The 24,165-nt window shown below is 39.2% G+C and overlaps 1 protein-coding gene across 1 annotated transcript in view; it reads right to left on the bottom strand.

Moving 5' to 3' along the window:
• Window positions 1-19,633, bottom strand: part of LOC139692103 (diuretic hormone receptor-like) — a 366,793-nt gene extending 347,160 nt beyond the window's left edge. The window contains exon 1 of the mRNA XM_071590138.1: window positions 19,144-19,633. Coding sequence (XP_071446239.1) covers window positions 19,144-19,633 — 490 coding nt within the window. The remainder of the gene's footprint in view (window positions 1-19,143) is intronic.
• Between the last annotated feature and the right edge of the window lie 4,532 nt (window positions 19,634-24,165).

Genomic DNA, 24,165 nt, shown 5'->3' with positions numbered 1-24,165 from the left:
TGATTGGCCCTCTAAATATCACTCCAGCAATCCCCGCTATCCTTCCATCTCACCTCGCACTGGTCTTCAATATCTATATTTCGTCTCTCCATCTCCCGCTTTATACTTTTTTAATTACCCTGGCCCCAAATCATCTTAACATTCAAAGCCCCTTTTCTTACTGGTTCAGTCATTTTTGTGTCTTCAATGCTGTTGCTATTGATTTAGATTTGCAAGGATTTCGTGAGATGACCAACGCAGAAGCCTAACATTTTCCGTGTCCTGCACGACATACGGCCGAGTCCTTCACTTGACTGGACTTTTAACTCATATCAATGAGCATCACTGAGTTTTGGAATGATTGAGTTGGTTTGCATGAATTTTCAAATAGTATTTTCACGTAGCAGTGCTACTCAAATGACCGCTCAACTGGGGTAAACGCCTTTGCTGTCACCTCTCTGAATAACAGACGTGGACTACCTTCATTTGGTTCCGACCATATCTGGCATAGGTGACACTTCCAGGAGCATTTATTATTACGCTCCAGATTTCATCCGACGGCAGTAGCCTTTCCACCACGTCAAGACTGTAGGTCATGGGTAGGAACAATCAGGATATATACGCTACACATGTACATAAATGGTCCATATATAATTTGAAAGAACACAGTCTCATGTTATAAGCAAATTGTTGCAAATGAGCTTTCGGCCTTTATCGGCCTCCATCCTTCAGATTTTATCCCCTTAAACAAAAATAATTTTAGCTCAATTAACCGCCAATAGATGGCTGCAAGATATTATTTCCGAAATACTTCCAAATTTAATGCTACTAGACTCCTAGAATAAGACTAAATGAATGAGAAATTGAACTTATTAGTTTAAATCTATTATTATCTCTTCTTAAAATACTATATTATTTATCCAAATATCTTGAAAACCTTTACATATATGCTTTAATTTAAAAAATCTCACATTTGCATATATTTCAAATTTCTTATTTTATCCCGACGTCGTGTGTAGCAATGCAAATCCAGAATAAATATAAATATCTCCATTTTTACTCATTATAGAGGTCAGTTATTTGAAAAGAAGTGAATCGTAAAACTATTCATGAGAAATCGATGAAACTTATCGTATATGGAATCAAGTTTATCTACTACAACAAAAAAGAGCAATGAAATTATACAGAAATGGGAAATTCATGTTACAAATTGAAGAGGGGAGTGCATTGAAGCAAGTCATTTGTTTAGAGGAGGCATTCGCAGAATTTCGGTAGAAAAAGAGGCGATAAGGGAATTGAGTCAGGTGCACTAAATACATAGTCATAAAATATTTGCAAATGTTTTAAAGTAGAGCGTAGTAATTTATGGACACATAGCCTTGTCTATGAGAATACAGATTGAGCGCAGGTTGGATGATTTTGAGATGAGCAACGTTTAGTTTTTAGTTTGGTTGGGTGAAGATAGGAAGTGGAAATGGAAAAGGTAAAGATAAGGAAATATTGAGGAAAAGATATAAAGGCAAAGATACAGGAATATTGAAAGCTAGTGGGATGTGTAAGTCTGCGATAATAGAAATAGGATGCGTGGGGTAGAGGAAGGAAGGGAGTACACAGAGAGTTTTTAGAAACCATTAAGACACTAAGTCACCCTTCAATAAATGAAGAAAATGCATACTTTATACCACCCTTCATTCTGTCCAACATACTTATAATTTTCCTGCCATTACCTCTCCTGCTTTAAGTTCTCCATTTTCTCCATTTCTGTCAGGACCATTGATAGCCATGCCAAATAATTATTTTTATTTATAAATATGATTTACTGAAGCGTCTTCATTTGTACATTTAACCAGCTGTCTTTGAGTAGACTTTTAACCGTTTCAGGTTTTTTGAAAATTTCATTATATGAGATACCAGTTTTAGAACATGATGATTGTTAAAGCTTTAGGATTCGCTAATTGTTTTTAGAAGTTCCTGAGCGTTCTCTAACTTTGTATCATACATTCTAGGAAGAATTTCAGCAAGGCAATCATCTCGGGGTACTAAGTTGAAATGTAGTTGTTGAACCTCATTCATTTAAATACTTAATGTCTTACTAATTGGTACCGTGCGAAGGAACAAAAGATCGCATTCATGAGAGGGAAGAAAATATCTCTCATTCCACAAAAGTGAACTTTGAGACTGGTAGTAAGGGTTCTCTCATGTTTCATATGTCAATTGCCACTACGTTAATGCCAAATGCCTAAGTTCCCCCCTCAACGAGGTCACATCAACTTTGTGCCAATTAGTAGTCCACGGGAAAATTATGTTTGCTAGTGATGTGTAGTAGTATAGGCACAAGAGAATATGTTCTTTTACAGTTTGTACAAAAGGCTATGTGTATTTCGGTATATCTTTAAATAAATAGATCCTAAATTCTATTAATTAATTGCTTTGAGAGGCACGTGAATATTTGCTTAGACCTGCTGGTAAAAGAAGTGATTTTCAGCTTGAGTGTTATTTAAAACGGGAATTGAAAAATATCAAACGTGTAGGCATTTGAAATTTAAAATCTGATTTTATTATGAGGTAAAATAATCAATAATCGGAGTGAATAACAATGATTAATTAGAGTTTGGATTTCTTAGACCAGTTCTCATATTCTGAAAAAAATCGGTAGTAACCGCCTATTTCGCCGAAAAGTAAGCAGACTTTGTGGAATGTTCCGAATTTTGAAGGGGGAGAAAGCTTGGGCAGATCTTAGGAAAGAGGCGGGGAACCCAAATTTTATAGGCAGAAATGATCACAAATTTAAGATAAAATGCCGGGCACAGAGGACAAATAAAAAAAATTTTCATTTCTAAATAGAACAATTGTTGAGTGGAACACCTTACCTGCAAAAATATTCGAGCCCTTTCCTAACAGAGTGTATACTTTTAAGAATAGATGTAAGGTATATATGTAAAAATTTGATTTATGTGTGGTGTATGGTATTATATGTTATAGCTTAATTTTTTTTTATGTATCTTTTTTTTTCTTGCTGGTTAATGGTTGTAAATGGGATGGGGATTCACTTGTTTTGTTAAAGAGATCTGTGTTTGTCTGGTTTTATGTATTATATTTTGCAATTGTTTGGGACTTGTGTGCCACCTGACAGTGTCTATTAGCACATGTGTATTTATAATAATAATAATAATAATTTCAAGCGTCACATGTTTTATCAGGGGATTTGACTTTTGTTAATGAGGCGCCCTAGGGTAGGAATGGTTTCACTGGCAGTTAATTAGTACTAGTTCAGGAAGTTACGCTTCCATCTCGCTGGAAACACTGACCTGCATGCAATTACGCTCCGGATAATTATGGTATTCAAGTAATTAAACGGCTGTGGAGGCAAATTGGTTTGGCTAATTGGCAAAGGACAGGATGTAAAGCTTTGAAAGGTTTGCGAGAGAAAGTTAGAGATACTCCATAAGAAGTATTGAATTTTGCGACGCGGAATGTGATGGGGCATCTAACTAAAACGAGCATTGAAAGGAAAATAATAAGATTTTTTGTCGTCATTCTGAAGGATATAAAAAAACTACCAGTCAATTCAAAGTACCATATTTACGGCCCAGTATTCAGCGCAGCGCTGGTTCTGTACTACCTGAGAGGTACGCGATATGCCATGTTAATCGCGGAAAGAGCTCTTATTCGAGCAGTGTGCTCACCCATGTTTTAATGCTCTTCTCTCATGCCAATACAATATGCTATGCATGATTCATTTGATCTGCCGTCGGTTTGATGGCATAAGTAATTTTCTGTTGCAAAACCTTAATTTGAATGTTTTTCAAAATAATTGGTGGCAAAATTTCAAAAACGAAATGCAGGTGTCTAATCACCCTCACGATCATTTGAGAATATATTTCCACGCCGCGACGGAATGTTTTCATTACATCGCCGGGGTAGTCGTTTTACTCATTAATTTCCGGCCAATAAAGTGTTCGTTTCAAAATGTTTGTATCATCAGGGCGCGAGAAGGGCATGAATTCGGTCGCCCATTTTTTTTTGACATTCCTCTTCATCCGAGTGTTTCAATTGGTGTTCTTCGCGATTCCGACACTCCCTTTTACCTCTTCCACCGCGCCGAATTCTCCTTTACACTGGCTGACCTTTTTGGGCACCTGCTTCGGGCATCGGATGGCAAAGAGAACAAGCTCTCACAAACGCTCACACGAAGGGACCGCAAATGAGCGTTTGGCCACAGGGAGGGAGGAGAGGGGTTAGGAATCCTCGTGCACACGGACGCCAACCGTTCCGGTTTAAATCACCTACGTCCGGCGAGAGATCGCATCCCCGGGGTGTTATGTACAATTCAGGAGAGTTAGCATTGGTGGAAGCGGACGTCAGGAGAACGGAGAGATTGTCATCGCACTGTTCAGGATCCCTGATCCTTGTCCCATATTTGCCAAGTGCTTGGGGAAGTAATAGGGAAAGAATCAAATTAAACCCTTGGTGATCTAATTATGAATTATCACGTTAAACTTGTAATTTTCCCCAAATAGTGGGCAAGCGGAACCTTCGCCTCTGAAATGTTGTTAGCTCGTATACATGCATTCATCTCTCTCTAGTTAGTAATAAAGTTGAATGGAAACAACCCTTCTCTCCTTAAAGTGAGAATTTTACGAGAATACGTAGATGTACTTTACATCCTTTTTACATCCAAAGGTCAAATATTTAACTGTGCATATTCTACCTTATTGAAATTATCCTCATTGCTCATGGTCTACGCCCCCAAAGACACAGCTAATGTGACACATCGCTGTAAGCAGGGGTGGCGTCCCCATTCTGAGATAGACGAGGAATGGAAGTAGAAGTTAGAAAACAAACAAACCAGAGCCAGTCACACTATTACGAGCACTACATTCTTTATTGGCAATCTATTGCGGTCATGCTGGATGGGTTTTGGCAGCATAACATACGAGATTTGGAAAAGTACCTGAAAAGTGAGTGAAATAAATATTTTCTAGACGCAATTGGTGGCAAGTGTGATTTTTGCTATCTATAACCGTACAGTTGCTATCCCGTATTGACCGTGGGAAGATGGAGTCTTTGAATCTGCTACTTTGGCATCCATTTCCATAATTTTGTATTCATCAATATAATTCCTTCAAAGGCGTATATTTGCAACACTGTAGCCGAGACCTCATTCCTTGGTATTTGGGTTGGGTTTCCATATAATATCAATTGACATCATCTCATTAGGCCTCTTGATTCAGACGTCTGTTTTGGGATATCACATTAGCAATCAATGCTGTAACACTCAGCCATAGATGGCGTGTTACTGTTATTACTTTCCTATTGAGCACTAATATCCAACTTGTGTTCAGTGTGTCAGTATATGAAAAAAACCTTAGAAGATATTTTGTGCCATTCAGTTGATAGGTTGAATAATATCAAAAACCCGATATCATTATGCATCTAGAGTGAATGAATTGCTACGCAAATTGAATTAACTATCTACTTTTACTTTGGGAAATAAAATTAAAAGTTTAGCAATACTTTAATTTATTTATAGAAACCTTCCGCATTTGAATGCAGTACTTACGATTATTACTGCGTCCGCTTTGTGAATTAATAGGTATTTAAATTGTATAGGAATTTTGAAATTTTCAAGAGACATGAATGTGTGTTGAAATTTAATGCCTTTAATTGAAATAGGAAGGAAAAATATTGGCATTTCTTTCAGCAAAAAGGTGAATGGCAGTTCGGGAAAAATTATGTTCGTCGGAAAGGATTTTGCTAAGAGTTAGGAATTCCCTATCTGGATTGTATACTTATTTTGAAAAATAAGAAAACATTTAATATTGTAAAGTTGCTTAGAAGATTATGGCAATAATGGACATGACCAGCGAATATTTATAAGAAATAATTAGAAAATAAAGGTATTAAGTAATCGTTCGAAACCAACTTCTAGTTGGTAGGGTATTTTAAAAGCGATTTAGAGAATTATTTAAGATCATTAATATACTTTACGATCAGTGCAAAATGCGAACAGTTTAGAATTGTTGTATTGTATTTATATGGCCTATGTTAAAGTATGAATGAATAAAATTATTTAATGGTGATTTAAAAAATATGTTAAAATAAAAAAAAACGATATTTTGCTATTTCATTCTGTAGGTTAATTTTCGAAATGTATTCACATCGTGTTTGAAAGGACCTGGGTTATACCTGATATTTTCCACGGACTTCTAAATGCAAATGATAAATGACTGAAAAACAATCGCTCTGTTTAAACTATAGAGTTAGATCACAGATAGTACAATGAGTCAAAAATGGAAATTATTATGATTTTATGCGTTAAATCTGGTCTAAGATGTCAACAAATCATCTTTTTTTGCTAAAGAGTCGACGTATTCGCACTCCAACAGCAACGAATATATTCGTATGATTTCTCCTGATCACCAAATATGGAATTTAGCGTGTTAATTTAAACATAGAAATCAAGAAATGAAACCTTTTTTTATGTTTATCGATACAGAAAAAGAGTATGAAAAGATGTAATTTCGGGAGCATAGAGGGAGATGTATTTACTATAAAAGTTTGGAGCTTGTAAAAACCATTCTGTATATCATGATAAAAAAAATCCTGTGGAATCAGAATAAAAGCAAAAAAAAATCACTTGCACTAAAGAGTCGCGAAGTGTGTCTGCCCCGAAATTAGAGCGCTTGCGTTTGAAATCATCGATTTCAGATGGAATAAATTACTTTTCGCTTCCGGGATAAACAATTCTCGAATCGTGATGGATAGGCGAGAGGTCGAGGATATCGTTGAATCTTTCACAAGCGTCGGTCAGTTTTTAGCATCCGAACGGAGGGCCGCATTTAGCTGAACGGGCGGCGTGTTGTATGCATTCCGTCGTTCTTTTCCTTACCCTTCGCCTGATCGGGATTGTCGGACAGCTGGAACTAATTTGGCGTCGTTGAGGAGGCGTTGAATCATTCACGAGGATCGTTCACAAGTCGAGAACTTTGGTGAGGAATCGATTAGCTCCAAATGCACTGGATGACAGTGTCGCGAAAACAATTTCGTAATTTTCACGTAATCACCCTTTTCTATGCCAGAACACTACGTTTTTCAGGCTCGATTCCTTCCGTTTCCAATGAAAACGATGTGAACGAGTCAATGTAAGCACATGATACAGAAATCAGCTCCCATAAAGGTACTTACTCAATGACCTCTCAACGCCATTTGTCAAGATTCTTCCATTCAGTGAGTGGGTTGTCTCTAATGGCCATGTCATTGTCGCGTACCAATTTTCGTCAACGTGAGGTGATTCGGTTGTCTATTTTTCAATTTAATATACGAGTAATGCCTTATTACAGTTTACTTGACGAGTATTATATTTATATAGAGTGCGGCAGCATTATTTTCTTTTTCAAACGCAAAATGCTTTCAAAAAAGGGAGTTATATTGCCGCACCCTGTACAAATAAAATACGTTTGCATGAGGCACCCAGTGGATATTTGAATATACGTATTGGTTACATGAGTAGAAATACCTGTACTTGAGGCTCATTTTCATATTAATTTCAGCAGAATATTGCTCTGAAGGTTCGACCTCCCATTAGTACCGAGCAATAGCGTATTCTAGTGAGACCAAAAGTGAATCCAAACAGCATTTTGGTGAAATTTTCAAGCGGATATTTGTATATTTATCGGGGAAATATCAATTAAGTTAATTCTGGGTAGCAGCAGTGCGTGCACTATCGGTTTTAGCAATTCATATTTTCGTCTAAATAAAGGGCATTATGACACGACTCGAATACTGGGCACGTGTTATCCTGGTACTCATAGAGGAAACATGGTCTTGAATTAAGAGGAAAAAATGGAATGGAAGGAATTATGTAATGCATGGTTCCTTTTTAACTTTTTCAAGAGGAACGGGTGGTATGTAATTAATCTTCGTTTTACGTCCATGAAAACCATCCCGCTAAGCGGATCGGGGATTAGCTGGAATTTCCTTTGGTACTAATCAATACTCGGCTGTTTCAGCAAATAATGGTCACGCTGTTTTTTGAGAACAGAACGCTTTCTAATCCATGAGAAAGCAGCCATTTAACGCAGGGGTTTTACATGGCCTCTAAAATTTAATCCCATTTGAATCAAACAATTCAAAGAATTCTGACGCTGGTCATTTTTTTGAAAATTATTCTCAGCTTTACAGTTATTTTGTTAATGCATGGCAGTTCATGGAACTGGTGATATGAAAAGGAAATATCCGTTTGTCCACAGAGTCTTAGTAGCCACAGAGATTTGTCGGTCACTTTTCAGGAGTAATTTTAGGAGCCTTGAGAAACAGCACTCTTTTGACTGTCCAAATTTATGAAGAAAATTTATGATTCAGCGTAAGATCCCTAAATTCAAATAGGATATAATTCTTAGATAATAAAATGAACCAAAATGTGTGTTTGGAATATGTATTTTATGCATTAAAACTTTCCAAATGAGCATTTAATTGAAATTTCGTCGGCAATAAAGGAAAATGCCTCCCTTTGAGGAGACGAAAGGTTAAAATAAAGGCGTTAACGGAGATGGACCGTTTATAACCCTGGCCCAATAGTCTGCGACCTTGGACACAAGAGGCAGAGAATGGGAATGTTTTATGGTAGTCCCTCAAAATCGGCTGCTGCTCCGCATCATGATAAAGCTTAAGCAATGCATATGATTTAATTGGTTAATATAAAAGTATATCCCTACAAATACAATTCTCGGTGCAATGGGATTTCTATAAGTTATTAGGGTGCTTTTTTTTAGGTAGATCGGCATAGTTGATTTAGAATTGCGCACTTGAAAAAGATCTAATTCAACGACACCCTTCTAAAACATAATATTAACGATAATTTTCTTCTCATTATACCTTTCCACTATTCTTCTTTTCATTTCCTTATCAAAAATTGTCTATTTTCTCGCAAGAACTCACTCGGCAAGAGACCAGTCAAGTTCAGTGTTCTTGTATTGATAGTTTACGTAAAATAACTTGCCTCGTCACACGGAACTGTGACTGATTAAAAAAGAATTAGTGAAATCATAACGGATAGAAAATAAAGCAAGTACCAATTAATTAACATTAGATCAATACAGGAATATAGTCGGGAATACGAATTAAGCTTCCTTTTCGGTCATTATTTTTATATTCTTTCTAGCCAATTATTTTTCACAATAAATCACGAGGACACATTGCGTTTGGCTTCTGAATGCAGAGTTCCGGATTTTGTTGTAGACAGGGGTTGGTGATACTTCAAGCTGAATACTGAGCTTTGTGATTTCTAGTAATCGAACCTTCTTGAGAAACCCTAGGCAACGTAGAAATGAGTTGGTCCGCTTTCCTTTATGCATTATTTCACCAAACGCTCTTCTAAGTATCTTTCACCAATCAAACTTGTTGGTTCAAATGCTTAAGTTGAATAATCTATAATTTTAATTTGTTAATAACTCTTCGGGTGTTTCATATTTAAAAAAATATATTTATTTGTTCTTAACATGGTCCAAGCAATTCAATCATGACATATTGCAGATGTTATCTTTTAGGATATTACATCGCTACAGAAAAGGCATATTGGACTTAGGGTATATCAAACTGGAATCCTGCGCCTAAATTTGGAGCGACTGCTGTTCGGAAGGTCTGCGACTCGAAGGAAACGTCTCCCTAAGATTCAATATTGCTGCCTGGATTAATAATAGCGCTGAAGATTTAAATTCATATCGTTGGGTTCAATCTGGAAGCTAATGGATTCACTTCGTCACAAAAATCACTCACTCGAGGCGCGAAGATATTTCACCTCCTTCATTAGAATTTAGGAAGATCAACCGTGTAGAAGAGAATTTTCGGTCGAGTAAAGAGGGCATTTGCCTCACAAATTCCTTTTCTTACAAAATACACTCGGAGCAATGAACTGGAAAGGTAAGGATGCCATATATACCTTTCGGAATTTAAGATAGAAAACAATACACAAGTGGGTACTTCATCAGTATACGTGCCATTCAACTCCATTCCCCATTATATATTTTAATACTATTTTATTCTCTTTCAGGTTCCAGCAGGAATTCAAAGCCCAATTGAATCATTAAATTGGGGAATTTACGCCTCATGAATTCCTCCAGGAAAATGCAGAAAATTGAAAGTTGTCAGAGTAGCATGTGTCGATTGGCAGAGCGTGTATCGTGTTGTTTTCATGTCTGCAGGCTCACGTGGAATCCGAATACATTCCGCTCGGGTTACGGTTTATCAAACTCGGAAAACTGTGCTGATCAAACTGAAAGGTCAGTGGTAAGCTTGGGTCCCCTCCCGAGAGGACATTTCGGTCGTCAATAATCGATTTATATGAGAATAGGACATGCTCCCGGGATGATTGGTACCCTTAGGATTGCTTCTGTGAGCTTATGACGACTACGGAGAACGTTTTGTTGAATTCATCTCATTAATTATTTTCTCATGAGGAGGGTACCTCTGGGAACTACCGTGTGATATCAAAAACCTGATGCTTAGATTATTGTTCCTTCTAGTAAGCACTTGCGAGTTTTTACGTACTTGATGTGCCATTATCACAAGTTCCACACTAAATAATTTCTTCCAATGAACACGCTGCTGTTTTATTAATCATAGTGTCCTCCGAAGCGCCTCTTGATTAATGCTACGCTCACATCTTTATTTTAGCTAACCAATTAGGAGAAAAGTCTTCTAAAACCACATTCTAGTGACTGGTTTTAGTTGCACTTTATGTACATTTTTAACTCCAGCAGAACAAATAAAATGCAAGTTTCTAGAAATATTGATATCAATATAAAATAGCCGTATCTACGGTGGAATATTTAATCCCTCTCTTATAGGCTGGCTTATGCTATTCTGTTCAATGTATTTCACAGTAAGGAATTACTATTTTCAAGAGTAAATATTAAGTAAATTTTACTAGTCCTAAAACTGTCATACTAATGAGAAGGTTTTTCCCTGTATTTTCCATATTATAACTAAATTTCTGTAGGTTATAACGTTTGGAATATTTTTGATGGATTGAAATTCAATCCCATATAAGGAAGGGGTATACTTTGTATTGGTTGAGAAACGCATTCATAGCAAACCCGAAATGTTGCCATTCTCTACTTAGTAGATACTTTAAATTCAGTCAGTAGAATATTAATTTTTTGTAATATACATATTTTCAAATTTTTTTTCATATGATTCCAAGATTTTGCCGAACATTTTAAAGTGGCAAAATCGTGGAATGAAATTTCATTCCTCAACAAACGCTTTCCATTGGCTTCCCTTCCAGAGGGCCCCGGTTCGAATCCCGGCGATGGCTGATATTTTGAATTGGTATGCCGATCCCTACTTGAGGTACTTTGTTGAAGGAACTTTGAGTGAGTACGCCGTCCGTCGGATGGGACTATAAATCGCGGACCCTTAGGCGCATTTCGTTAAGAGTAGGCTAATGCCGACGCCGGGTTTCTATCCGCCCTTCATCCTTTCCTGTCCATCCTTAATGTTGCAAATTACCTCAGCTGTCGGCCGCCAACCATACCGTAAATACTACTACTTCTACGCTTTTCATGCGTATGAGTTCGATTTGCGATTTCAATGCTTTGTTCGTTGCATCGGCCCAACATACTACACGAGAGCAAATAGGTACCGTTTCGGCTTCGTCGGCTTCCCCGCTGTAGAACCCGGTGTTTTCCTTCCAATTTGTCTAGGAAACCTCTCCGCTATGCATACACCCACATTTAATAGTATTCCACGATATAACCTGAGGCCGGACCTCACAAACCGACCAAACTGCTGCGCGCACTCATACTTCCGACCCTTTCACCTCGAGGCGGCTGGGCAACGCGTGTTTATTCACGGAGGTGGCCACGCGGCCCCCCGTTCTCCCTTCGGACGTGACCCGTTCTTCTCTATCTCTCCACCGCAGACCACCCCGGGGGCGATCCAATACTGCCCGCCGCCGCGACCACCTCCCTCCCTCATTGTCAGCGTCCCGTCGGTCGGTAGGGTGGCGGACGGACGCCGTCACTTCAGGCACGCAATCACCGGTCCCTTTAAGGACGTCCTCCGGGGAGCGTAGGTGTAGGAGGGGAAACGGGATACTGCTCGCTTAGTGGAGTGGTGGATAAGCGGAGGAGTGAGTGGCAGAGGGATGACATGACACACTATTGCCACGAAAGGAAAGGCGGCAACTGGTGTGGCGAAACGTGGATTCAGAGCACGTCCGCAACGACGCGCGTCATTAAGGTATCCTTGTAGTCACCAACCGCAGGCGCCTCGCGTTGCCCTCTCCCACTCTATCGTGAGTGCGCCCTCCTCCTCGCGAGCCCGCCTCGCAACCTCGCACGGGTAAGCCGGGGAGAGAGTTGAGTGGTTCAACAAGGCGTGCGGAGGTACGTCGGGAGGGCAGCGTCACGCGGTTCGGGAGGATAAAAATTAAACCAAGGAAACAACGTCGCAGTGCGGCAGGTTGGAGGAGGGTATTTTGCCGGTAGGGGTGAGGGATTGGAGAAGAAGGGTGAGGAGGGGAAGGATTACATCAAAAGGATTCGCGCCGAAGCACGCACGGGCTTAATGCACGCGAAGTATCACGGGGGAAGGTGTGAGGAGGAGAGAGAGGGGTGGGGTGTGAGAAGAGTTTCGGGGAAGAGAGGAAGCACGGAAAGAGTTTCGCCTCGGTGGTGAATCTTGGGGATTCGTCGGGAAGGTGCGGGATAGGCAGATAAGCATCGCATAATTATTACGAAGAGGGAAGAACCTCCTTCCTCTTTGTGGATGTGGGTTTACCCTTGTAAAATGAGCGTTATCAAAAAACCTGGATGAATTCGTTTTATCCGTAAAGCCATTTCCCATTCCGAGTGCGTTCAAATGGTAAATTTTGATTCGCCTGATGAATAGAATAGAATAGAGTTCCATTTTCGAGGTGTTTCCCGCTAAGTTATATCGTCCATCAACGTCAAATTCTGATTCCAGAATGAGTTTTAATATCTGGTAAAATGATGAATGGACTTAAAAAGCTTAGCATCCATGACTGAAATATGCACGAAAGAAAAAAAAGTAAATTAGAGAACAACTAAATTACCTGTATATGAAAAAAGAGAATATATGAACCATGACTCATTATGGTGAATAATTGTAAGTGTATCTCTTGGAATTATTTATACACGGTATAGAGACATACAGGGTTGGGATATACACCTGCATATCCCAACCTAAGAGAACAACGATAGTAACCAACCACGATGGTACGACAGTGAGGTGAGAAGGGTTTTAAGACAACAAAGGATATTGCACACGAAGAACAAAAAACTTTGAAAACGGCCAAGGAACGACTCCTGAAAAGTAGAGGGAAAAAATACTTGGCACATCGTAGGGAAACAAAGAAAGTAATTCAAAGCGTCTTAATGAATTTCAAGAGCATGGCTCCCTGCGATTCCTTGTAGAGTAAAACCCTAAGGTGTTTCGTTCGTACGTTAGGGAATTGCAGAGAAAACGTCCGTTAAATGGAGCCCCTTAAAAGCAGCCATGAAATATGTATACAGAGTGCATTAAAAACCGAATGTTATCAATGATTTCTTTCAAAGCGTGTGCACTTATGACAGAGAGATATCCAGTAAAGGCCACGTCACACTTATTGCAAAGATAGACGACATTAGAATTACACGCGAAGGAATCACTAAACAACTCCTATACATTAAACCTAATAAATCACCCGGATCAGAGGATATTTCTGCAAGGGCACTGAAAGAGCTCGCTACTAAAGGGCTCTTTTTTTAAAAATACATATTTAAGAAATCAATTACAGAAGGCGTCGTTCCCATTGACTGGAAAATAGCTAACATCACACCTATTTTTAAAAGTAGAAACAAACAAGACTCCGGTAATTATCGACCAATATCGTTAACCTATCTCTCCTGTAAAGTCTTGGAACATATTATTGATAGTAGTACAATGACATTCCCCCACACTCACGACCTATTATCCAATATACAACACGGTTTCAGAAAGGAGAGACCATGTGAAAAACAGTTGGAACTTTTGTTGCACGACGATCCACAGTCAGGGGAAAGGAACAAACATGTGGATGCGGTATTGCTGGACTTCAAGAAGGTCTCTGATTAAGTCCCACAGGCTAAATTGATTTGCAAATTTAATGGTACGGAATAGGCGACAGAGTAATACACTTGATTTTGGGACTTCCTTACTTACAGCAAACAAATGGTTGTGGTGGATGGCTTAACCTGTAATTATGTAAAGAGAACATCTAGCGTCCCACAGGGTAGCGTCATAGGACTACTATTTCTTATGTTCATTAATGATATCACCAGCAGAATAAAATCAGCATAAAACTCTTTGCCGATGACACAGTAATCTACTGGCAAATAGCGAATGACGCGGATCGTGATTCACTAAAACCTGACTTGAACAACATTCAAAAATGGTATGAAGAAAGTGGGCTAGAATTATATATGAAAAAATGTACCGTCATGCATTTCTTTAACAATAGAAAACACAACCAAACTTAAACAGCATACACATTTGGAGTTGTTCAAATGAGCATCGGATCTTCCTTAGGGTAAACAAATACGCACTATTTGCTGTGAAGGAGCGATAAAAAAGCTGTCAATCGTCAAACGTATAGTCGGAAGGAGTAGCGACGAAAAGGTGAAGTAAACGTTCTATTTATCTTTAGGTTAGCTTCACATTGAGTAATTGGCGAGGATTTGGGATGCATTTCAAAATGCATTATTGCAGCGTTGAATAGGGTACAGAGAAAGGCCGCTAGGTTCGTGAAAAGCTTGTACCAAAGGACACAAAGGGTCACAAATTTAATACGGAATGGGAACTTTTAGATGCACGAAGATGCACGGCTAAATTACATGCAAACTTATTACAAAGATATAAAGCGTGAGGTTTCGCATCCGATATTGGAGATATAATTAGGCCCCCTAAGTACATTGGCAGGGTCAACAATCGTCACAAAATTAGAGTTAGAATGCCGAACTAATAGATTCAAGTATTTGCTGTTCCGGTGCACTATTCGTGAAAACAATAAAAGAGGGAACATCTCAGAAAATAATAGGGGCACACAAGATTAAATTCCCGCAAATCACTCCACGTCTGGCGTCCTAACGCCCCCCGCCGTGCGCCCTTGTTCCGGGTTGGTAGTAGGTGAATGCATATAAATAGTATTGTATTTGTGAATTGTTCGTCCAAAATACGTAGAATTCTAACCGGTAATAAGTGTCAGAATTGCAGATGTTTCTGCCTTCTTTTAATACATCTTTTTTTCCTGTTCGTGTTGACATAGAAATAGATTCTAACCTTATAATACTCGTAATATAAATAGGCATGTTGCTTGATCGGCGTTCGGTCGCCCCCTTTCCACCCGGTGTTTGGTGGATCGCAGGGTGCTAGGCGTATGTGGAATAAGAGGGAATATATGTAGTAACTACATCAGTTGTCTTTACCTAATGAATTCTCTCTTAGCGTGAGCTATTCTTTGCTGGATGTTTGTAGTATTTCTTCCATCCCATGTGATGGTACTTCCGAGATCGGTGAAGGAGTCCGCTAGCATTAATTTTTGTCCTTACAGTGTGATTACTCTATTCCGCTTCTCTCTTCCACCAACTGGGATTTTAGCCTTCGTCTTGTTTACGTTCATGTTGTATATTTGTAGAACTTGATCCAATACGTTTAGTGACCTTTGAACATCCTCCTGGTTTTCTGCTATCATTGCAATATAATCGGCGAAGCGTACCATGTTTATCTCTTCTCCATTGATCCTAATTCCGTTTAATCCGATGCCTTGTGCTTCTCTAATTGCCTCCTTCAGAAACATGTTGAACAATGCAGGTGAGAGGTTGCATCCTCGTCTAACTCCTTCATTAATTTGAGCCTCTATATGGCTTCCATCTCTCATTCGCATTGTGGCAACCTGCTTCTTGTATAGCTGACAGAATATTTTTCTGTCATTGTAATCTATTCCGAGTTTTTCCAGCAGTCCAAATACCTTGTTCCATTCTACATTGTCGAAAACATACCCCAAGTCCATGAATGTCACATACAGTTGCTTATTCACATGTATTGTCTTCTCTATCATGATTCTCAGACTGAGTATAGCTTCCCTGACTCATGTGTTCTTCCTAAAGCCAAATTGGATTTTCGAAAGGCTATCTTCAATTTTCATTTCCAGCCTTTGACTAATTATTCGTGTAAGTATTTTAAATGCATGTGACACAAGATTCAAGGTTCAGTGCTTCTCCCATTTCTCTTACATCGTCTTCTTTAGTATCGCGATCATCACACTCCTATGAATGTCTTCATGAAGTCTTCCTTCTTTGTAGCTATCTTTGATTATTCCATACAGATTGTCTTTGGCTTTGCTCCCGAGTGCCTTGATGATGTCTCCGCCGATTTTGTCTTCTGAAGGAGCTTTGTTTTTCTGAAGGTCTTTGACTGAATTCGCTCCTCAGTAAGTATGGGCCCTTTTTACCGTCATCCGTTTCATTCTCGTCCTTCATCAAGTTTTCTTCCAGCGGTATCGGACCATGGTAGAGTTCTTCAATGTGTTGCTTCCATCTATTACCAATATCTTCACCCTCTTTCAGTAGATTCCCCTTAAGCTTCTTCTAGAGCCTTTCCTCATCATCATTCCTGGCGTTCTTGTATTTTCTTCTTTCTTCTATTAGTCCCCTTATCTCCGTCGTGATCCATGGTTTCTTCGTGTCGGCTCTCTTTCTCACCAGTCGCTCTTTTGCAATTTTTACGATTGCCCTCTTCAGCTCATCCCATCTCTCTTCGATGCTTCTTTCTCTTTCATCACCTAGCTTGTTGTCAATGGCCGTGGTGCATCTTTCTCTGGTTTCTTTGGTCACCAGCAATTTTGAGTCTCCCCTTGGTTCTTGTTTGGTCTTCTTATTTTTATTGTAGCGAAGTTGTGTCACCATGATTACTAGGTTGCGATCGGTCTTGCACTGCTTCACCTGGTTCTTGTATCCTCTTCTTACAAGTATATAGTCTGTTTGGTATCTTGCGATATCCTCTGTGTGTTTCTCCTTCGTCGATATTTAAAGGGTGCTAGTTGATACCATATTTTTCTCATAGCAGAACTCGACTAGCCTTTGCGTTCGACTAGAACTCCTTTGGCGTTCCATTTTCCCAGCCCGCAATTTACCACGCTTCGTGCTTCTTTTCCTCCTCTTACGACTGAGTTCCAGTCTCCCATTATGATGACATTTTCTTCCCCTTTCATCTTTCCCAGGACTGATTCCATTTGCTCGTGCACTTCTTTTATCCCTTCTTCTGTATGGCTAGACATCGACGTCTATACTTGCACGATCGCGGGGTCCATGGGCTCTCCTTCCTGCTTTACCATCAGAATTTTCTCGTTGTTCGGCAATATTGCTTGTACTTTTCTCACCCATTCTTTCTCCAATATGATGCCAACGCCTGCGATCCTCCGGTCGTCTCCCGAGTATATAACTCGATATCCATCGCTCCGGTAGTCGTATGCTCCCGACTTGATCTCTCCAACTCCCAATATGTCTATACCCAGCCTCTCCATTTCTATCTTGGAGTTCTTCAGCTTTCAGCTCACCTTTAGGGATTTTACATTCCAGATTCCTATCCTGCATCTGTCTTACCTAGAAGATGCACCCTTCCTAGTAGTCCCTACCCGGAGATCCGATTGGGGGACTATTTTACCTCAGCAATATTTTACCGGAAAAAATTCCATCATGTCATAAATAGGAGCAGTGCAGGGCTAAATCTCTTCGGGAGACTAGTGCGATGGTTTTCCGTTGTCTTCCGCGTCAGAGTAATTCGGCCGATTCCGTGAAATTCATTCTCGCCCAAATCTATGGCTTTCGATGCCGGACCTTGATCTGCGCCATCAATGCCTTGTACTGAGAACTGCTTTCTCTCATATTATGTTGCGCGCAAAAGTAGTCAATCGCTGGTAAATATTTTCCGACAAAATAACCAGAATAATATTCCCCTCGATATGGTCTCGAACCAGCAAACGTCGATGTAAGAGTACAACACGCTACCACTGGTCCAATCTCATAAGCTAAGCTTTAAGCTAAGAAACAGACCATCGATACGCGATAGTATTTGTGTGGCGTATGGTATTCAATCCGTCTGGTACAATGGTCATATGGTTTAATTTAACTAATGTAATTTTAGTATTTATCATTGTAACGCTAATATATTCCTTTAATTCATTTTATTTATTTTGAAGGAAAACAGTAAAAGAACGTTAAAAATATTTCTTTGCAAATTTTTGTTGTAACGAAAGTAAGCATTTTCTTGTAGACCTGAGAAAAATAAAATCCTTCGTAACCAGACGCTTGTGGTCAAATACACGCATAAAGTAAGAAATAAAGCATAAAGAAAAGTGTAGGAGGAATAGATACACATGTGAATGATAAGCATAAGAAGAACCATATGGTTTGGGCACAACTTGACGCATAAAGGTGGATATTAGAGAGAAGGAATAAAGGAAGGAAATAGTTAAATTATGAAATACTCTATTGATTGAAATTAATCAGTTTTCAGGTGGGAATTTTAAAGGTTTTGACCGGTATATCCTGGTAAAATCCATTTAATTATTAGATTTCTTTTGACGCAAATAGGAGCTAAGGAGTAGCAATTGTGAACGCCTTGGATTATGTTGAAGAATTCTGATCAGTTTCAGGCGTAATATGATGGAACTGGAACGTATTAATGACCAACAAGTAGCGCCTCCACAACTTTAAATTTGATTACCAACTATTTCTTGGATGTATTACAACATCTAAATGACGTTAATGCATTGAATCGAAATTTGATTGGCAATGAATTTTTAACCATTCTTGAAAGTGATTCCATCTTCGGTCATTAATTCTTTCGGACTATGTGGTAATCGATTGAAAAGAGCAGTCAGTTGGAAATTAATCTTGAATCAACTTCAGCATCTTAATTGGCTTTGCGTGCCTGGCCTCTTCGAAAGGCGAAGTCAAATTGTGGATCACAGGTTTATTTCTAGTTTCATTGAACTTGGAAGTAGGAATAGTAGGGTTGAGGTGGAACATTTATCACTCTGGGACCTGTAATCATCGGATTTAAGCATTATCTACTTAATCGAAAGGAAGGAGCGTGGTAAGAAAAAAAACACACTCTACTTACGGCTGACGTCGTACTTGATCCCGTTGAGCTCCTCGAAGCACGGCAGCACGGCGAGGGTGGACGCGAGGGTGGTGGGCCAGCATAGGAGACGGTCCCAGCTCCTGTTGCAGAAAACGGCGCCCTCCACCCTCTCCTCCCTCCCATCCACCTCCCTCCACAGTGTGGGGTAGGACTCCACCTCGAAGAGGAACATACACTCAAGGTGCTTGTTTTCCTCCACGGCATGCGGCTCCAACGGCAGCTCGCCGGTCGCGTTGGTCGCTGCGAGCGGCATAGCCACGGGGGGGTGCAGGGGGACGTGGGAGTGGTGGTGCGACATCCTCCTGCCGTGAGCTCGATGGTGGCCGTGGAAGGCCCAAGTCCTGTCCGAGTGGTGCCGGCCATGCTGCAGGGAGTGATGCCTAAAATTATCCTCGTTGAGTCCGAAGGCTGAGCACAGTGCTAGGGCTACAGCCAAGATGGCGGCAATGCGTGGCATTTGCCCTTTCATCTTCGGGATTTTCCACTTCTTAACGAATTGGTAGGGCAGAAAATGTTACCTCAAACTTATCAGTGTCCTGGCTCGTGTCCCAACTCCTCAATGAACAATGACGAAGGATATGCAAGGCCTGTTGGTGAAAGCATTTGCCAATAGTTTTTCGCGCATGCACAAAAGAATCGCATTCTTGTTTCATTCAGGAGTCATTATTCAATTCACCCCTTCTGTTCACTCTTCAAGTTCCTAGTCTCTAATATTTATTCTAAATACTGCACAGTTTAAACTAAGTTTAACGACAATTGGGATATGTATTTTTAACGTCACTGGAAGTAAAGTTCTTGTACGGGAACGTAAAAATGCCCCAACTTCTTTTTCATTTTAGCCCACCTTCTGTGATGTATTTTTCAAGAAATTATGATTTTATTATTCTCTTGTTACCGACAATATTATGTTGCTTATTTTTTCAAACAAGGCAGAGGGATTGCTCAAGAGCTTGGGAAGTATATGCATTCCTCGTATGATTTTTGTAGCATTCGAAAATCGGTTTCCGTGCTATCCAATCCTCTTCAGCATTCTTTTTGTCGCCAAGTCTTCCACTGCGCCACCTGTTGCACGCGATGGATCTGGAAGCCCCTGAAAAAAGAGACAATCGGGATCAATTCCTTGGGTAGATACGGCACGTCATGAGATAAAAATAGAAACTCAAAATCTTCAGGGGCGATTTGAGGTATTAAACCAATAGTTTTTTTTTACTGCAGGCATTTATCACCATGTTTTTGCGTAGTTGAATGGTTTCTGCCTGTTTATGTTTGTCTTAAGAATAATGGTTTGTTTTGCTTTCTTATTCGTAAACTATTGCTATGTCAAAAGCAGAAGTATATATAAAACTGTGTATATGATAAAATCCAAACAAACATATCGTACGTATGTGCTTTTGTATTTTATCTGCTAATATATATATATATATATATATATATATATATATATATATATTTATTTATTTATATTAATATGTGTGTGTGTATACACACACACACATATTGAGCATTGAGCTATCCCGGAAACATGATTTACACTGAGATCTGCGATGCTTTATGCAGCCAAGTGCAAAGAATCGGGGCACTTGGCTGCATAAAGCGTCGCAGATCTCGGTCTAAATTACGTTTCCTGGAAAGCACAAGTGGTTAAGAGCCTCCGCTCGGCAAGTGGAAAGATCCGGAGTTCAAATCCCGGTCCAGGAAATATTTTTACAGTCATGATCTGCTGGATTCCGCCTTCCCCACCTCTTCTGTATACGTCCTTTGTGTGTGTTCCTATCCCTTTTCCTTATATCTCTTTCTATATAAATGAGTATTTGTTCGCCGTTTGGCGGGCTAGACAAAGAGGCTTTCACAAAGAGGAGGGAGTTGATGACGGGGACGTTGAGTAAGGATGTTAAGAAAAGACTCGTAAAAACTTTAATTTGGAGCGTAGCTATGTACGGCGCGGAAACGTTGTCATTGAAGCAGGAGAATAGACGTAGACTGGAGGCTTTTGAAATGTGGGTGTGGAGAAGAATGAAGAAGGTGAAATGGACGGAAAAGAAAACAAATGAGGAAGTACTTGGCATGGTGGGCGAAGAGAGGGGTTTGTTGGGAGCAATCCAATGGAGACAGGAAAAGTGGCTGAAGGGGGCATTGACCGGCAGCGGGATGTTGAAGACTGTGATTGAGGGGAGAATGTTAGGCAAACGAGGAAAGGGAAGGAACAGGATAGGGATGTTGGACGGGATGAAGGGAGGAAGAAAGTACTCCGAGCTGAAAAGGGACCTGATGTAGAGTAGAATGTTGTGTTTTTTGCCAGGGGCCCCAAATTATTTAATTAGTAATGACGTCCATCCAAAAACCTACCTTAACCGTTAGCTTACCTAATAATAATAATAATATATATATATATATATATATATATATATATATATATATATATATATATATATGTGTGTGTGTGTGTATATATACACACACATATGTTTATATATATATATATATATATATATATATATATATATATATATATACTAATAGTAATTCAAATTTTTCTACAAAAAATTGTTTAAAAATTTATTTCTTCACAATTACCAGCTTTGGTGGCCATCTTTGTTACCACTTCTGCGTGTTGTCAAGAAATGTTCCACGTGGTCAGGGTAGTCAGCATAGACACCATTTTTATATGTATTTTAGGTATAGATATAAATCCACGCATCCGTTCTGAGCTTGAATATTTTTCCCCGTGCAATACCTTGTTTCCTTAATCGTTTAAAATAAAATATTTTGCAGAACAATACGAATTCACTTTCTCGAACCATATAAAATTAATAATATTAAAAAATGTTCGGATATGTTCGTCAGGGGGAAATTGGCACCCAAGAGAATGATTAAATATTCGATGTATTTTAAAAGTTTATCTGTACTTTACTTTAACGCCTTGCGTTCAAATAACGATAAAATATCTAAAAAATAGCAGAATAGAAAATCAATTTGAATATACTAATAATGATTTTTTAAACTATTAAGCTCATTTTTAAGTATTGTGTCCTATTCATTCCGGTGGCGCGGTTGAAGTGACTCCCGAGTAAAGGTTTTCTCTTGACCTCGAGAACCAATGGCACTTCCCCTTTAAATATCGCGATACGTGTACCTATCCGGCGTTTGGCAGGGCATTTAATACAGTAATATTTTGAAGGTGAAAGTGTAATTAAATGATAATTTTTATGTTAATGGAGAATACCTGAACAATAAAAAATCAGGTCGCGAGAAATATTTTGTGATAAAAATCAATTATTATCGTAGCTTACATTATCTTTATTATTACTTTGAATTAAACTTTTTTCAATAAAATATCTATCACTATTTATTATTAAAATGATTGAGTTATGTTTTAAATACATAGATACTTCTATAATTATATTTTTCTCAATCAACAATACCGTCAAACGACCAATGTTGTGTCAATTCATATAAATGGGTTCAATTGAAAGGAGAAGTCAATCTAGCATATCCTTATTTCAGCGCTACTATTTTTGGTACTGTTGTTCCAAAATAGTCTTTCGATGATTAAAATATTTTTACGGCTATTATCTGATTGATTGCAAAGTATCTTTATCATAAATGGGGTATCTAGAACCCTCCATTATTTCATATGTGTTTTATATGTGAGGTTCTTTTTGATTTATTTGATTCCTAATTTTATAGGATCAATTTCCCTATCAGTGTATATTAGTTTTACAATCAATTATTGAAGTCCCATGTCGCGTCACTTTCATGTTCAAGGGCATTGCAATTGTCTTTGATCATGACTTTACCCAACGCGATAGTGTGGGAGCGATATTAAGCCGAATACCTATTTCGTCATCATTTATAGCGGGAGTATAGAGGTAGTAGCGGTCAGGGTAGGTTGTTAGCGTAGCTAAGAAATTAACACGACTATACTCTTAAGCTCTAGATTCAATGAAGAAAATTAACCTTATATCCCATAGTACGTATTTCAATAACTCAATCGTTTGCCCTGCATACTTAACACCTACCTTTAATATCATCTAAAGAGCCTATTCTTTTCCTGGCTACCTAACCTTCACAACAATTTGTAATTTATCGTTATGCTCACATTAACAGTATACTTCATAAAATCGCATTTTGAGAAAAAAATCCCACGCCGCCCAATCCATATATGTCCCATTCTCTCTTTCCTCTTCCTGCGTGTTCCAAGGTTGAAGTGGGTCCGAGTAATATTACGCATCAATGTACGCGTGAAACGGAGCGGAAAAGGAGGCAAAAATGAAAATGTGGACGGAGGGAGAGGGCTGGGTTGTGAGAGGGGAAGGGTGGGCTGGTAGATTGTTGGGAGGTTGGAAGGCGAGCGGAAAACGGAGTTTAATATAAAAAAAGGAAATAAGAAAGCTCGAGGGAGGGGGTAGGTTGACGTTAGTGGGAGACGATAAGACGTAGCAGCGGAAAGTGTGACACTACAGAGGTTGGGAGATTGGGGGAAGGGATGGGGAGCGATGTGAAAAAGCTCGGTGTAGGAATGAAAAAGGCTGGGAGATGGCGCTTTGGTGGAAGAATAATAAAAGAACACAGGGAGAAACGAAACGCCTTCAACGATCCCATTCCTAGCATTTTATCTCACGTCCCCCTCTGTCTAGAGAAATGTAGGTACCGTGTAGTGGTGCTTTCATAGCTTGTGAAATACCCTCTTGCGTACGTATACGCTATTACATCCATACATAACTGGCAAAGGATGGGATTCCAAATATGTAATAAACGACCAAAATATGTGTCCTTTTGTTAAGTATGCTTTTAGAAAGCCTTTCAGGGATCGCTTCATCCGGAGTGGGCTGAATCGATAAAACATTCCGCTTCCCCAATAATACATTAGAATATATTTCCGATTCATATAATTTTTAATGGTCGGTAGGCTGCGAAAAGATTCTTGCGCAGGTTTATTGGAAAGATAAGAAACTTCTCTAGAACATTTTTTATAGGAAATTAATTGCGGAAAGCAATTTA

This window comes from Hetaerina americana, unplaced genomic scaffold (assembly GCF_022747635.1).
Source record: "Hetaerina americana unplaced genomic scaffold, ioHetAmer1.1.p SCAF_4, whole genome shotgun sequence".
Classification (NCBI taxonomy): Eukaryota; Metazoa; Arthropoda; class Insecta; order Odonata; family Calopterygidae; genus Hetaerina; species Hetaerina americana.
This window is presented reverse-complemented; position numbering and strand designations above follow the sequence as displayed.